The sequence below is a fragment of the Thalia democratica genome, chromosome 5 (assembly GCF_965202585.1).
Source record: "Thalia democratica chromosome 5, ktThaDemo2.hap1.1, whole genome shotgun sequence".
NCBI classification, from domain to species: domain Eukaryota; kingdom Metazoa; phylum Chordata; class Thaliacea; order Salpida; family Salpidae; genus Thalia; species Thalia democratica.
Window position 1 is genome coordinate 37,236,626 of NC_139169.1, and position 18,127 is coordinate 37,254,752.

Genomic DNA, 18,127 nt, shown 5'->3' on the forward strand with positions numbered 1-18,127 from the left:
AAAAAATTGCTCGCGGACCGCATTATTTAGAAAAAAAAACCTTTGAGGACCACATTATATAAAAAAAGTTCTACTAATCAGTAAAAAAATTACTAAGATCGAAAATATAATAGAACACTAATACGTAGTATTTATTGAACTAAGAGCCTAACTGTAAATTTTTGGCTGAAAAGGAGCTCGCTGGCCGCAGTTTTCACTTTGAGGGCCGCATTTGGCCCGCGGGACGCAGTTTGCCGACCCCTACTCTGGAGAGTATTTAAAGCTATCTGCCCACTTTTATTATCAGAAAATACAAGCAAAAGTTTGTTAATCTTGGACCGGGCTAACAGACTTTTCTAAACAATTTATTCAAAATGTTATTTGATTGCCTATTTTGTTAAAAAAAACTCTTCACGGGACGCATTAATTTTTACTGTATATTTAAACATATTACAGTAAATATTTTTTAAAGGAAAATTTAGGTGACGTGATATTTTTTTAATTTTTACTGTAGTTCAAATTCGGAAAAAAATATCGATAGCTTCGCTTTGTTTTCCTTTAATCAGTTGTTTTCAAGCAAAAATCAGCTGCCGTAGTTAGCCGACTTGTTATTGGCAACATAGTAAACGTTGCTGAGCGATCAAGTAACACATTTCAGTTCTAAAAGGCACTTGAAAGTTCATGTAAATTTTGCATATTAACACGCATATATTTGTTCCATAAACTGATTTATTATAATAAATTAATCAAAAATTTTAGTTGTTATTTTGTCCTAGTTATGAACTTAAAACAAAAATACTTATTCAATTGTAGAGAGTAAACAACCTAAAATATACATCAAGTTAAAAAAAGTTCTTATTAGTAAACTGACAAAAATTCTCTAAAATTGATTTATAGTTGGGGTAAAAATGTAAATAAAACTACTTAAATCTTAATAACAATAGTAAAGCACTAGAAAAATATAAAAAACAAGAACATTAAATACGTATAAAACTTTTCTATAACTTTTATTATAATAATTGCTGGTAAGTTTGAATACCGACTAAAATCATGATAAGTCGTATGAAAGTCACAGTTTTAACAAATTAAAGCATTAAAAATGAATTTAAAAAAAAATTAACTAACTATTCAACTTTTTCATACAAAAAATAATATTTTAACAGTCTTTTTGTATAAATACTAAAAATTTCATGTAAATTATTTGCAGTAAATCCTAATAAAAATCAAAAAAAAAAAACATTACAGATAAGAGTTGGTAAACAGCATGTTAGTGTCAACGGGGTTTATGTGGTTGTACGGCATCTTACAATTGCTCATTAGAACTCCGTTTCCATTATCTGAATATCCACCCATCACTATCCTGTGAAATAAAATAAAATAAAAAGTCAAATTGAAGGTGTAATTTTCAACTTTAATTTCCATAGTTGCTAAATTTAAATTCTGTTATAACTATTGTTTAATTCATATATCAAAAACTTCATGATAAAACATTGTATTATACTATTAACTTAATAATTTTTAAATTGTATAACATTATTTATATATTAAATATATAATAAAAACTTTTGGTCAACCAAACACTATTAAAACTTAACCTTTACTTATACTCAATCTACAACTAATGTTAAATAAAATAGTATACATCACATTTCGATTGTATTTTATTTATTAAAAATGCTTTTAGAACACAAGTTACCTATGGAAGTAAACTGTGAAATTATATTATTAATTATGAGTAAGTTTAAAATGTAATTAGTTTGAAAGACAAAAATTTATAAGTTTTAAACATGAGTATAAAGCTATAAAACTGTTCGAAACAGATGAAGAAAAAAAATCAAGTTTTTATTTCATAGAACTTTATAAAGTTATATTCCTATTACAATCTGTTTAACTCATGAACTGAAAACAAAAACCAAAACAGTTTTTTAAGTAGAAATATATTATATTTCATTCTCTATTTCATAAATTCAGTGATAAACATCTGTTAAAACACAATTTTCAAACATCAAGGTATTCAATAAGTACATCAACCATACAAAACTTTCAATGCTTACACACCATCAAATTATGAATTACACTTTGTCCAAAATGATAGTCTGTATTTTTTTAAGCATTAAAAGTAATTTAAGGTTTTTTTCATAAAACTTTTGATCTAAATTTTCCAATTTTTTTTTAAAGTTTAGTTATCTAAGTGAACAAAATATTATTTATGACAGCATTTTTATTTTTATAAAAGTTACACTTCATTTAAATACATATTAATTTGACTAAAAGTTGTTTTTTATTTAAAGTGTCTTTCAAAGTTTTATCTACGTTGAAAAATATCATAATTAAAAATACTTAATAAAAATTAAACTTTTTCAAAAACAAATAGGTTACAGGAGTAATCGTATAAAAACTCTGTAGGATTAGTTTAGTAAAGAGAAAAGTTAACAAGCTATTTTTTTAATTGTTGCTATTGTTCCAAAGAACCTTGTTTCGCTCGAATCTTTTATTAGACCAGTGCTTCTGAAATAGGGTTCCGCGGAACCCTAGGGTTCCGCGACGCCTCTCAGGGGTTCCGCGAAGCCTTTCGAAATTTAAAAAAGAACTTTTATTATATTAAATATTTTATTTAAAATTAAAACTAGGGGTTCCGCGGAAAAGTTGAACTTTGGAAAAGTGTTCCGCCACTAGAAAAAGGTTCAGAAGCACTGTATTAGACAATACCATATACATAAATTATTTCAATCGCTTTAAAACAATGTACATATTTTTAAATGAAATCGTTATATTCACATCAAGCGACCTGTTATAATTTCTAGTTGGATATTCGTTGTTCATTTGTTTGATATTTACTTTTAGTTCTATTGGAGGGCATTCACCTGTTTGCTCCGTTCCTATTGGATAATCGTCATCTCCTGGAGTTTTTTTTTTTAATAACAACATTACTAAAAACTTTTGTCGTCAACAAGCTTCTCAAAAACATTTACTTATCAGTTAACTTTAAAGATAAATTCTAACTTATTTGAAGCGTGCCCTTTAAGTAAATTAATATTTAACAATTAACAATTAACAAACTAGTGTTCATTGACCTAAGCTATATTTGCAAAACTAATTTTTAAACAAATTAAAACTTGTAAAAAAATACTTCAATAAACTTTTACTGAATATTTTGGTTGAATAAATTCTTCATATTAACCAATTGACTCGTAAATATCTAACTTAATTTACCTGGGTACAATGCAACTGGTATTTTTTCTTCAGTGAGCGCAATGAGTGGCAAATATCTTTCAACACCTTCAGCGGATCTCTCAATGTTAAATCTGATTTTTAATATTAAAATAAACTACAATTATAAACAAGCTAAACAGTTTAAGACTGTATTAATGCATAATACATCAAACTCCCATACAAATTTGTTATGGGTGTGTTTAGCATTAAAATAATAAATAAAAGAGAATAGTAAATATAGCCATGTGACAAACTTGCTAATTCGTTGTAAACCAGACTGTTATCAATAAAAATACTTTTTTTTAATATTTAGAGTGAAGCTTACTTTTAAATTTTAACAATTAGGAATTACTTGGACAGTAATGATTAGTTCTAAGTCATGCAAAAAAACTGAAGATATGCAAACTTGAAAGTTAGAACTATTGTTAAAGTTTAAATAAATAAGATTTTTTCTATTAAAAAAAATTGTTTAAAGACATAACAGCAAGTTACAAAAATTAAGAAGTATTATAAAACTAAATAATTAAAATAATTAAAATCCTAAGTTTAAGGTCATTTTTTATGCTGGTCTTATTTTTTTAGATTTCAAGCTAATCTAATAGATGTTTTTTATTGTACATTGAAAATTAAAATTACTTCTAAGAAATAAGACTTAATAGATGAACGTTATAAAAGGGTACGAGGTGAAAAGGATTATTTAATTAATAGTTTATTTTCTTACACAGGTTTAAAGCAGTTATTTTCAAAAACTCTCCTGTTATTAATTTCATAAAAAGTTGTAATTAGGACACTGATCATTTCGAAAAGCAATTGTTTCACAAACCCAAGACTTTTTTAAACTTTATGTCTTAGTATTATATTATTTGTCTTTATTCCTTAATTATTTATAAATAAGACATTTTTAGCTTACAACTTAAAAAAAAAAGTTTTTAAATTTTGAGAAAATATTAAAAACTATTGATCACAGGCTTATTCAAGGCTTCAAAGAAAAAATTTAATCTCAAAAGAATGTTAGAGCTTTAAATCAGTAAGAATTAAGTTAAACTTTATACTAAACAGTTTTATATAATGAAAATCATAATTTCATCAAAGACAAGTATTCTCTGAATTAAAAAAAAAATCTTTTAAGCTACATTGTGTTATCATTATGTAAAACTTAGAAAAAAAATTAACCTTTTTCATACAATCTGATATTTGTATTGTTAATAATTTGACACACAACAACAAACCTGACAAGGTCCTGGTGGTCGGCGAAGTTCACCATCCTCAGCAGTTCGTATATCTGGGGATTCCCCATCTTGCACTCGTTGCTGAACAAACTCTCGACGAAGCCGGACGGGGTGTCGACTTTCAGCCCCGATATCTCAACTCCGTCCTGCTGCAGATCGTCCAAGGGGATTTCCCCGACGTGACACTGGTAGAATATGGTGTCGTACCTCCTGGTGGGCTTCATCAGGGCGCAGGTTGGGGTGAGCCAGCACGCCCACTCGTGGAGAGACCAGATGTCCGGTGTGCATCTTGAAATGAAGAAAAATATTAATCTAACATAGTAGTTTGCAAAAAAATCTATGTCTATAACTATTATTCGGATCATTTTTTTTAGTATGATATCAACATATAACAACTTAGTAGTTAGCTTGTTTGAGTATTGAAAAAATGAACAAAAAAACCTCTTTATTAAAGAAATAAGCTGTGTAAAATACTTGTAGTACTTATATTAAGTTATTTTTAAATTTTACCTTATAAATTAAAAATACTCAGTTTTATTTTTTAAAGATCTCATAAGACTTGCTGTAAAAACACATAATCAAGAAACTTTATATCAACTCAGCCTATAAATAGTATAAACTAAAAATGACAATTCAAGTTCTTGTAGAAAAGCTAAATACCACATCTCCAAATGTAACTTGAAATAATAGTAAAAAAAAAGTACCAATGGGTCAAGTTAATAAGATTATTATTGTAAAAAATATAACAAATTATTTATTAAAATATAAAACTTAAATTAACATGAATTACTAATAATTAAGAGAGCTTTAAAAGATTCTTTAGTCTTTAAAACTTTAAAAAATTATGTACATCTAATTTCAAAATTCATAATTAAAAAATAAGTAATTAAAAAAGAGATAACAGAAAATTATTATAACTTTGGTTGGTGAAATCAGAATGTCAGAATGTGCATTCTTGTTAATATATATTAAAAAAGGTTTACCAGAGTTACACAATTCAATTCACAATTTTTCTTAATTGTTCTAATAGTTTATAAAAACTTTTATTACGCTTTTATTAAAATAATTGTACAAACAAACTATTAATTTGTGTGTATATGACTTTAAATGATTAACTATTAGAATTTTTATTTATAAAACAATTTAATATTTTCTAATTAAATTCAATAGAAATAAATATTTGTAACCAATTAAAGATAACATACTTTTGGACAAAACGTAGTATATTTTTTTTTGTAAAATAAATTTGAAAATTCTAATCTAAAAAAATGTGTTTATTATAAAAATCATAAATCTTGATAAATAAAACAAAAATGATTTAACAAAAAGCTATTTTTTTGTGATTAAAATTTTCCTGTTATAACAGTCAAAAACTTATTTGATGTCAAACAAACTTTTTACTCCAACAAATATTATTTTGATCAATATTTTATGTTTTATTTACTAAATGTTACTAAAAACTGTTTATCAGTTTAGTAGTGAAAAGCTGTAATAAATATAAGCTCTTGTGTAAAATAAATTTAAACTTTTTCATACAAAATAATATCTTGTTACATAAAACTTGACAGTTCCAAAAACACTAAATTGTACTATATACTTATGAAATAAATATATCACAAAATAACTTTAAACATTATATAAAACTTTAGTACAACTAACTTGAGCTCAAGACATAACTCAAGAAAGTTTTCAGCATTTTTATAAACTTTGTTCCGCCAATAGTCTGCTGATGACGCATCTTTGAACTTGTACACAGTCGAATATTCCTTTCTGTTATCAAATTGAAAGTTTAAGCAAGTATGATTAAAAAATGATTCTACTTCGAGCAAGTTTGATCATTCATAATTTCAAGAATAATAAAAACAATTGTAAAATAATTGTAAAAAATTATTTCTTAAATTTGAGTAACTAAACTATTATTTCTCATATCAAATTGTTCTTAAAATGGTGTTTAGCTGAGTATAAGCCATCAAACTCAATCGAAATGAAACATATAAACATAACCAAAAGAACAAAAATAATGATTAACCATATTACAAAAAAACTATTTATAACTAAACCACTATATAATGGAAAGCCAACTTGGTATTGTTCTGACCAGCTTGCGTGGCAAGCAGCAGGCCGGTTTCTTCGAAGCACTCCCGGATGGCGCATATCCTGTAAGAAACGTCGGGCGGGAGAACATCGTTGTTGCGTTGCACCAGCATGGGGCACCTGCTTCTGTCCGTGTTGCTCGTCATGCTGTCAACGTTGAACACCCGCAACCACTCTGTCGTCTCGTCTGCCTGTTTGACAAGATTTCAATAAACTACATCAACAAAAAAGTCAAACAATTGTATATTATAATTTGTTTTAAATCAATCAATTCAAAGTTATCGACTTAAAAAAAAAAAATTAAATAATAATAAACTTTTTTCAGATTTGTTTATAACAACTGATGATCTCCTATATGCCAATATAGGAGTGAAACATAGTTTTGTTGATAAAAAACTGAAAAAAAATAATAGATAAACAATTATATATGTCAAGAAATGTGAAAAATTTATAAAAAATTAAAAAGAAATGGTAAAATTTACCTTATCTAAACCACCACCAGGAAATACGTAGGAATTTGGAAAGAATTTGTTCTTGGAGCTTCTCAGCAACATCAAAACCTCATAATTTGACTTGTAACCTGTTGGTGTTTAAATATGAAGTCAACTTTATAAATTAATAAAATAAGTTGGTGTAATTAATTGTATGGTTATAGTAAATTGTATGTGCAAATATTTGTAAGAAAAGACTTTACGCTTTAATTTAAAGCATCACTTCGAATTAACAAATTGACCTATTTTTTAAACTTAGAAGCCTTTTTATAGAATACAAATAAAAAAAGCTTTCAATCTACAAATGTTTTAATAATTTTTTTCTTCAACTAAATGTTTATTTCCAAAAGAAGAAAGCTTTTCTGAAAGTAGTTGAAATAGTTAGAAATTTGTTTTCAATTATATTAAAAATATTTAATTAAAAAAAATAACGATACAATTGAATTTGTTTTATTGGACCAATAAATAAGGATGAAAACTTTGATTAAGATACAAACTAACATTCATGTACAGTTTTTCCATTGGTTTTTGTTGGTTTCAGTTTCAAGTTTTTTGCTGGTGACGTAAGAATTAAAGTAGCTGCAGTCCGCCACATTTTTATATAAACTTCCTAAGCAAATATTTTATTTTAAGCTCAAAAAATATTACAACTTCTAGTTAATTCAAAACTAAAAGTAAATTACAACAGCTTCGAAAGTAAAGCTAAATGATATTAGTTTTTAAGAATTTTTGAAGTATATATTCTTATACATAAACCACATGATGTTAAATATTGTCCTTCAACAACTAGTCTAGTTTAGAGATTTGCTTATGATAAAAAATAGTTCTACATTCAGAAGCAACAAGAATTCTTAATTGATCAACAAGTGATTTTCAATCAAAAAAGACTAAAACTTTTAATCAAAATTTTTACTCCAGTATTTTTTTTAGTTCTTAACAATACAATACGTATTGTATTTTAAAGTTTAATAAGTATTTATAAAAATATTTTATAACTTTCAAACACATAACTTGACGAAATCAAAGCATTTATATAACAGTTTAGTCAGACAATACATGTTTCTTTTCTTTAAAATTTTTGAAACTATATTTACTAAAAACGAGCACTTTTAAATAAACTTTGTAATCATTTTATTATATTTCATATCAAATAAATAAAAGAGTAAAGCACCTTTATTAAAACTAAACAAAATAACTTTAAGTTCTATATTATAAAGTTTTTGTACTGCAGTTCAACTTTGTAACTTTGTCTTTTTGTTCTGCAAGCTTTCAAAGCTGTAAAAAATAAAATAAAGTTTTAGTATGTGTGAGTTATTAAGTATTTTAGCCCGTAAAGACTTTGAATAATTATAATGTGTGTACATATTTAAAACTTATATTTTACTAGTTTAAGAGTTTTTAGAAATAAAAGAGTAAATATGTATAAAAAAAATACGCATTTCAGTTATTTATGTTGACAAACTTTGGATCAAATAAAAAATATTTAGTTAATGTATAAAAACATGTTTTGTTTTTATTAAAAATCAATTAAATAAATTTTTTTTTGTACAGTTTGGTTATAAGTTGCATTTAAACAAATTAGCTGTAAAATAACTAACCACTACAATCATCAACACCCAACCAGCATAAAATTGTCATTGGACCAACACATGCTGATAACTTTCAAAAGTTTTTGGTAAAAGCTACATCTTTTCAGCTTCATCTTTACAGTCAATAATCGTATCAAGTTTTAACATTAGTAGACATGTTTATATTTGAATTACTGTTTAATTCTAAACTTTTAATTTTAGTAAATGGAATAAAGTTAATTCAAAGTACTGTAATTATCTAAAGCATTTCACTATATATTTAAATACTATTCTTTGTATAATTATGAAATAACAATGTTTAATATATACAAAATTAAAATAAAGAAAACAAGACTACCACGTTTAAGCATTTAAATAGTGATCAAAATAAATAAGAATGTGTAGTAAAATTATCTCAAGTAAAATAACTACGTCAAAAAATAATAAAAACAATTGTTCAAGTTACACTTAGCCATCACTACACTTTTAGTCAAAAGTTTCTGATATTAAATTCAGATAAATATTTTACATTTGTCTAAATTTTCAAAAGAAACCGAACAACAATGCTATTTTTACATTACAAAACGTAAAAACTTAACATCATACTTAACCATTAAAATGTTCAAGTCTAGAAACTGCAGATGTTGAATTATCTTTTTCACACTTGCCCACAGTCACTGATGACCACCTTCTCGCGCGGCTTGCCATCTTTCGACCCCATCGACTCGACCTTCTTCACAATTTCAAGTCCTTCCACCACGCTGCCAAACACCACGTGCTTGTCATCCAGCCACTCTGTCTTCTCAGTGCAGATGAAGAACTGGCTGCCGTTGGTGTTGGGCCCGCTGTTTGCCATGGACAGGATGCCCGATCCCGTGTGCCTCAGCTTGAAGTTCTCATCCTCAAACTTCCTCCCGTAGATTGACTTTCCCCCCGTGCCATTGTGGTTCAAAAAGTCCCCGCCCTGGCACATGAACTGGGGTATGATCCTGTGGAACTGGGAGCCCCTGTACCCGAACCCCTTCTCGTGGGTGCACAGCTGCCTGAAGTTCTCAGCAGTTTTGGGCACAACGTCCCTCCTCAGCACCATGGTGATCCTGCCCACAAACTGGCTGCCAATCTTTATGTCAAAGTACACCTTGGGGTTATCCTCCTTCCTAATCATCTTGCCCCCAATCTCCTTCATGGCTGCCGCCGTCTCCTCCTTGGCTTCCTCCTCCTCCCTCATGGCGTACTTCTTCAGCCAGTCCTCGTCCGCCCACACCGGCCTGTGGCTCAACCCCTCCTTCTTCATGCTCATGGGCCTGGCCACGTTGACCCTCAGCGTCCTGCCGAATATCTCCGACTCGTGCATGTTGTCCATGGCCGCCCTGGCGTCCTCTTCGTACTCGAATTCTAAAAAGGCAAACCCCCTGTGCTTCTCAGTTTCGTAGTCAAGGGGGAGGTTGATGTCCACGATGTCTCCAAACGGGATGAAGGTCTTCTGGAGCACTTTCTCGTCCACTTCCTCTGAGAGGCCACCGACGTACAACAGTCTTTTGTTTGCCATTTTGATTAGTTATAAAAGTATCTGTTGGAAATTTAAACATTGTTTAAAATAATTATAAATTTTACTTATATATTTTTTATGTGCTGTTTGAAAATTTAAAATTCAACTAAAAATACTAAGTAGCTAAAACAAAATATAATAAAGTAAATCGCGCTTAACAACTTGTTTTTTTAATTTCTATAACAATTTCTTAGCTTTTAAACAATACTCTGACTTTAATTTAATTTTTCTACTTATGATAAATATATGGTGAATTTTTAAAAGTAAGAAAAAAACTAAATTATTATGAAGCTGTTTATAACAAGTTAAAATACTATTTTGTTAAATAATACATTCTTTATTTAGTTTTAATTTAACTTCTCTTATTTTTTTTATTAAAGAAATAAGATACATAAATTTTGTTTTTTAATATAACAAATTGAAACTGACTTTTTAAGTATACTTTCAGTACTTTTTATTAGCTATCATTATCTTTATCAAACTTTATCATACTTTTGTTAAATTTTTCTCTCAATTTAAATTAATTCAATTTTAGGAAAGAACTTTATAAACTTTGAAAACTTTTTAAACTAAAAGTATAAGCATAAAAAAGCTTTAATATGAATATATTTGAAACTTCATAGTTTAGTTCAAAAAGTTTAATTTGCATTAATTAATATAAAATTATTTATAAATACAGGGGTGCTAATTTCACAGGTGCCTGATTTTTTTTAATCTCATTTTCATATATTTTTCTTTTGTTGACAGTTAACAAGAGTTGCTAAGGGTTTTTTGTTTTTTCATTCCAGATTTATTAAGTTTCTTCCAGGTCAATTAAAGATCAAGTTTTTTAATCCATTTTAGTATAAGATTAAGGTAAAAAACTGACTTATATTGTTAGTATAAAAACATTGAAAATTGATTTATAGTAAAAAAAAAATATGGAATGGTTTTTTTTTTTGCATGACAAATTTTTGTGTGTTATTTAAGTTTTTGTACTGAACATGTATAATGTTACAAACATTGATGCACTGCTTTGTTTAATTACAATGTTTTGGTGAGCGTGAGCTGACCTTGTAAAATAACAACAAAGCAGTAAATAACATCTTACAATGGCAGTAAAGTGAATTTGAACTCATTAGTCCGTAAAAACATAAACAAAAGAATTTCGATATTTGGTATTCAAATTTAATAAAAAATGCTTAGTTGGGTAAAATTAATATTGGCAGTAGTTAATGAAAAAGAAAAAATAAAGATAAATAAAAAACTAAATGCAATATGAACAGAAACAAAACAAATTCTTAACATAAAAGTTTAAAAAGGCTAACAGAAAGTTCAAATAATATTTATTTTTAAATTCCTAGGTTTTTGTTTCATTCCAATAGAACAATAAAAAATTATTCCTATGTCTGCATGAACTAATTACTTCTGATCTTTAAATTATGAAATTTTGATCCGCTTGAAAATTAGTAGTGCTTCCTTCAACACAATCTGCACGTTTCTATCTTGGGTCTTGATTTATATTCTATTCCTAGTATTTTCCAAATTAATTTGTAGTTATTATTTTCATTTTTCAATTTGTGAATTAATTTTAACACAGTTGCCTGTTTGTATTGCAAGTAATTGTGATCTTTAGGTTTGCTGTTCATTGTTGTTCTGTGGTTGGCTTAGACCAAAATATGACTAGTTTCATTGTCAGTTTTTATTGTAGCTTGGTATGTAACATTTTTTGCTCTACAGATTCCACCTTTCAAAGGGCATTTCTCTTTATTTCAACACTTACATGTTTCATCTCCACTATTCTTGTTGCCATTTGTGAGCTTCTTGTTATGATTCTTTATGATGGTCTCAATGTTTAGCAAACAGTTGAAACTTAACTTGATTTTGTTCTTATTCAAGTATTTTTTGATTTGTGTAAATTCCAAAGTGTTTGTTTATTATTTGGAAAATATTTGCAAATATTTGTTCTTACGGATTTGCAGTGTGGTGAGTTAAACCATATTATTTTTCTTTTTCTAGACCGTTTCTTCTCTTCACCTTTGCTTTTAAACTTATTTTGTAATTGTAACCACTTAACTTTATTAAATCATTGTTATCCCTTTTAATTTCATTAAATAGATTTCTTTTCTTTTTTCATTAAATACTTAACATGTAAAAATAGATAACAAGCATATAAGATGTAAAATTACAGGTTTTTTTTTTAACTTTTCAAACTTAATTGTTTTTAAGGTTTTTTTTGTCTAACATGTATAATTCTAGGTTTTTTGGCTGCCCTAATATATACTTAATTTTGTTAAGTTTTTATTAAAAGTAAAACTTGTATATAAGAATTACTAAATAATTTGGTGTGCACATGACTTATTCTTAAACATCTGTACACAATAATTTGTTTAAGAGAAAAAGAACTACTGACAAAAGCAAGTGTCATAAAAATTTTCATCTTACTTTAAATAGTAGTTTAGTAAAGCTGAAGTTAGTGTATTTTCTTTAGCATAGATTTTAAGTTTACTTTCATAAAACAATGCTAAATTTAAATATATAATTGATCGCTAAAGTAGCAGACAGGTGTTTAAATTAAATATACCATACAGATATTCTAAATATTTAATGAGTAAACTATGTTATATATGAAAGTTAAAATGTAAAATAACAAGGTGGTCATATGCTAAGTATAAACCTGCAGTAAAAAACCTACTAGCTCTCTTGGGTGTAGTAGGTAAAAAAGCACAGTTTATATGTGATTTGAATACAGACTTCCAATTAAACTTGGAACATAAACTTCACATAAAGGTGTGAAGAATTATAGTAGGAGGGTAAAGTGAATATATGAAATGTCGGAGAATAGAAAGTGACTTGTGTGAAATAGGTATATAAATAATAAATGAATAAAACTATATATTACTTAGGATATACAATTATATTAACATATGTTATTAAGGGCATAGAGGGGGGGGGGGGTAAACACCCTTTTTTGGTTTTTGATCTTATCTTATATAGTTTTTACTAAGCTACAAGATACTTTTTACAGATTTTAAAAATTCAAAATATTTTTTGAGATATAGCCGGTCAAAGTCGGAGCCAACAATAGGTTCCTTATGGGAGGCGCAAACAAAAACAGCAAAATAGACTATTTTACTAAAAATCTATCTTCTCCTACGTTTTTTGAGATAACTACCTCAAATTTTCAGGAAATGTTCCTTGATATATTTAGAAAATTCTGTCGGAAGGAATTTTGAAAAAAATAAAAAATAAAAATTTTATATAAAAAATAAACAAAAAAAACAGTTTTTTTTTTGTTTTTTTGTTATAAAATTTTTATTTTTTAATTTTTTCAAAATTCCTTCCGACAGAATTTTCTAAATACTGCAAGGAACATTTCCTGAAAATTTGAGGTAGTTATCTCAAAAAACGTAGGAGTAGATAGATTTTTAGTGATTTCTAGTTATTTGCTGTTTTAGTTTGCGCCTCCCATAAGGATCCTATTGTTGCCTCCGACTTTGACCGGCTATATCTCAAAAATCATTTTGAATTTTTTAAATCTGTAAAAAGCATCTTGTAGCTTAGTAAAAACTACATAAAATAAGATCAAAAACCAAAAAAGGGTGTTTACCCCCCCTATGCCCTTAAGTAAATGTGTGTGTATGTGAAAGGTGAATGAAAAATATAGAAGGTGAGAAAGCATGAAAAATATAGAAGGTGAGAAAGCACCAAAGTGTTGTTTGAAGAAGAACCGTCGGTTGTGTGCACAGTTGTTTGAAATATCACGTCTTTTATTTAGTAATTGTTTACTATCTTCTGCTAAAACTGCCATTCGTTCAAGGTTGCATATTTGGTCACTTTAAAGATAGGTACACCGGCATAAGTATACTTTTAAGCATGTAAATAAAAAGAATAGCACAAGATCGTCAGATTTCTTTTGGCATTATTTTGGCAGGTATGGAACCAAACCAGAAATGGAATGGAGCATCTTTCACCACGCAAACAATAACATCAGTAACGCAAGTAAGATCTGCCAAATATGCAACCTTGAACGAATGGCAATTTTAGCAGAAGATAGTAAACAATTACTTTATCAAAGACGTTTTAGACTTAACAATTACAAATATTATATAGTTTTATAACAGTCGGATTTAATATTAAGTAATTTACCTATTTTTAACTATTATCTGTAGTAATTATTTTATTTTAATAAAAACCATGTATACACCCACTTTATTCTATGCTTCTATTCTTTCACTACAGTATTTTTTTTTACAGAACCCAGTTGAAGTGAGTTGATTCGTTAACACACAGAAACATATGTTGGCACAATAAAGGAAGATTACTGTACAATTTGTTTTTATTTATATTCCAGTGAAGTTATTTCACTAGGATCTTTTGTTAGCAGCGATTAAACCTATATTTTGAACAGTTATATTTTCAGTGTCTATAATAAAACAAAGAAATGCAATTATTCTTAAGGTAAACACTGTTTAGCTAAGAGCAGGTTTAACTTAAGTAGACTAATATAATTTGATAATATATCACAGGCCTTCTAAATGCTTTTAAAATGCTTAATCTCATTTTTTATTCAATTTTTTCTAATCATCATAAAAATTGTATGTAAATAAATAAAATTGGTCTATCACAAAGAAAAAAGGAAACCTAGCAAAATTTTTTTTTTGATTTTAATTAGGGAAATCAGGTGTTTTTTTTTTGTAATACTGCAATTATCTAGATAAATACAGAAAAATCTAGGTAAATAGTACATATACAAAACCTTAAAAAATTTAACAACTTGTGTTATTTTTTTCAACAGAGTAGCACAGTCAGAGTTGCTACTTTATAAGTCAAAATTATTCTGAGTCATCCTTACATTTTAAAATCCTTGGGTTTTTTGCCTTCAACACATGTTTTTATAATATCTATAGTTTAATTCATAGATAGAACAATAAAACACTAATGAATTCATAACTATACATTTAAGAACATGTCTGCAAAACTTGAAAGGTTTTTTGAAAGTATTATTTGTGTCAAACTGCTTGAAGTAATGACCCATGTTTTGAAAAAGAAAACATAGTTTTTTTTTTTAAGGTAAAATGTTTTTTTAGTTTTTAATACATTAGTTATAACAATAAAACATAAAAGAGTACGGTAATGTGTTTTTAATAACGTGTCTGCAAAATTTAAAATGCTTTTATAAAGAAATGTTTATGAACTTTGTCTGATTTTGTCCAGTTAAACAACAACTACACTTATACCTCTATTTTTTAAATATTAATAAGAAAAGTATGTTATAAGTTATAAAGCTTTTAAAACTTTATAGTGCATCGTTGAACTTTTATATCTCAACATGTTTTTATTAAAATGAATTCAAATCATGATAAATATAGTTTCCGATTTTAAACAGAAACCACAATGCTAGGCGCAGAGCTAAAACAGATTAAACAAGCATATCAAAATCAATAAAAACCAAATCCTACAACAAATAATTCAAAATTACAAATTATTGAAATAAGATCAACTAAATCTCATTCAAGATCTGGAAAAAATCTGACCTAAGATTTTTTAAATCTTTTAACTATTTAGAGTTTAAAAACAATATCTTAAGCTAGCCAGAGTTTTTAATAAAATCACAATATCTTGAGTTACCCTGAGCGTGTGGCAACCCAAATATATATGATCAAATTCAGAAAGAAAATAGGTTTTTTATGGAAGGCATAAACTAAATGGAAAATTAAATATATTTTCTAAACATTCAATTTTTCTTCATTTTAGTATTATTTTCTATAAGTCCATAACTAATATTTGAATGTTGTAAGTAAAATAAATTTTAAACTAATTTTATTTAAAAGGTATTTATGCTATTTTATCGAAAAACAATGTTCTTAAACATTTTAAAAGTCAAACTTGTCATTTCTTTCAGTAATGTAATCTCAATATAGAATAGTTTATGGGTAGTAGGGAATAGTAATTGTATAGAAGATTGTAACAAAATCCAAAACAATTTTTATTTTTTATAAACATGAACTCAAAAAACTAAAAGTAGATTATAACTACATTACACTATACTAAAACTACAGTTAAACACATATGATCATGAAATACTAATAAATATCTTAAAACTTAAGTAGAAAACATTCGTTTTTAAATCTAACGAGTTTAAAGCAAAACATTAGCACACCAATTGCTGCCGAATGCTCATAAATTTCAAAATGTTGTTTATTTTATGTAAAAAGGAAAGAAAACTTCTTTTTTTACGCATTCATTGGAAAGAAATTAACTCCTTTAAGTAAACAATTTTGTTTTGAGAAATTGAGAAAATTGTTTTGAGAAAGCTTATCATTGATTTTATTGTTACAAAAAATTTTGTATTTATTCACACGCTTTAAAACTATAAAATGAAATGTTGATTTTGTTGCAAAGTTTCCAAAAAAATTAAGATCTATAGTAGAAAAAAAAGTAATAGACTGGTTTTTTAGTTAAATTTTGTGTTTAAAATAAACATTTCATTCAATAAGTTGTAGTCATAAAGTTAGTATCTTAACAAATATAACTACATTTTAAAATAAAACTAAAAATTTTATATTCTATAAAAACTAACTAATAAATTTTTAGATTTTATATAACAGCTAATTAAATATTTATTATATAATGCATTAACCTCCATATGGCTCTAGTGTGCACAGAAATTTAATAGATTAAGGCCATAGGGGGGTAAACCATGTTTCTTACAACTTGATCTTATTTTATTGAGTTTTTTCTTAGCTTCAAGATGCTTTTTATCGTTTTAAAATATTTGCATTATTTTTTGAGATATGACCAGTCAAAGTCAGGACGCATAATGGGTTCCCTATGGGAAGGAAAAACAAAAAAGCAAAAAAAGACTATTTTATTTCAAATCTATCTTCTTCTACATAATTCAAGAAATCTTCTTTAAACTTTCACAGTCTAATTCTAATACAAAAACCAAAAGAAGGTAATTTTAGACTTTAAAAAACACTTGTAATTTTTTTTTTTTTTTTTTAAGACTTATTTACTTTATTTTTATGATAAAATTTTAATTTTTTTAAATTATCAAAATTCATAAATAACATGTTTTTCTTTTGATATAAGGAGCATTTCCTGAAAATTTGAAGAAAAATACTTGAAAAATGAAGGAGAATATAGACTTTTATTGAATTTTAAAACCCCAAAAAAATTGTGTTTAATTAATTGGTATCAGAAACTTTTTACAAAAAAATAAAATATCTCAAAAGTTAAATGATATTTTTGAATTCTATAAAAACTTGCTTGTAGTTTGTACTAAAATATTTCATATAAAAGCCAAAGTTAATTTTTGTAAGAGTTGGATCCCCTTTATGGCCTTAAGAAACAAAAAAAATAAAGGACTCTTTTATATGTAAACAATTGGTCTTTTCTAGTTTTTAACTTTAATCAATTTATAGTTTTAAGTACAAATAAACTATAATTAAATTTAAAACTAATATGTACCTTAAAGAAAGCAACAACTAAAAAAGGCAGTCAAACTAAAAATCTATCTGCTCCTAAAGTTTCCAAGCAATCGTTTAAACTTTCTCAGTCTAACCTATAACAAATAAACTTTTTTTGGTTTCAATAACTAAGAAATTAATTTCCTTTTTGGTGTTTTATTAATTTTTTTTGTATTATATTCTTCAAAATTAAAAAACTAGTCCGAGTCAGCCTCAGTTCTTAAAACTTTTTGAACTAACCTGATTTATTCTGAGTGTGTTTTAACTTTTTTAATAGCTTTTTTAATAATAATGATAATGATAAAGTAATTTGTTTTCAAGTTGAATAAAAAAGTTCTCAACTTATGTACAGTACATATAATAAGAATTTTTTTTTCAACAGATCAACAAAAGCAATATAGTGCTTAACTACTATAGTGATCTGTAAGAAATGTTCAGTTTTAATCAAATCTTACTTAAGGGCATAGGGGGGGTAAACACCCTTTTTTGGTTTTTGATCTTATTTTATGTAGTTTTTACTAAGCTACAAGATACTTTTTACATATTTTAAAAA

General features: G+C 26.8%; 1 protein-coding gene and 1 pseudogene across 1 annotated transcript; both read right to left on the bottom strand.

Moving 5' to 3' along the window:
* Positions 1 to 860: 860 nt before the first annotated feature.
* Positions 861 to 8,774, bottom strand: LOC145835715 (acyl-coenzyme A diphosphatase NUDT19-like). The gene is made up of 10 exons (XM_082943420.1): positions 8,605 to 8,774; positions 8,178 to 8,281; positions 7,508 to 7,616; positions 6,998 to 7,095; positions 6,504 to 6,706; positions 6,081 to 6,191; positions 4,422 to 4,709; positions 3,193 to 3,284; positions 2,768 to 2,879; positions 861 to 1,339 (listed from the first exon to the last, which is right to left on the bottom strand). The coding sequence occupies exons 3-10, from the start codon at positions 7,599 to 7,601 to the stop codon at positions 1,219 to 1,221; spliced, it is 1,119 nt and encodes a 372-aa protein (XP_082799546.1). The 5' UTR covers positions 7,602 to 7,616; positions 8,178 to 8,281; positions 8,605 to 8,774; the 3' UTR covers positions 861 to 1,218.
* Positions 8,775 to 8,936: 162 nt separating this feature from the next.
* Positions 8,937 to 10,137, bottom strand: LOC145835686 (peptidyl-prolyl cis-trans isomerase pseudogene; annotated as a pseudogene).
* Positions 10,138 to 18,127: the final 7,990 nt, after the last annotated feature.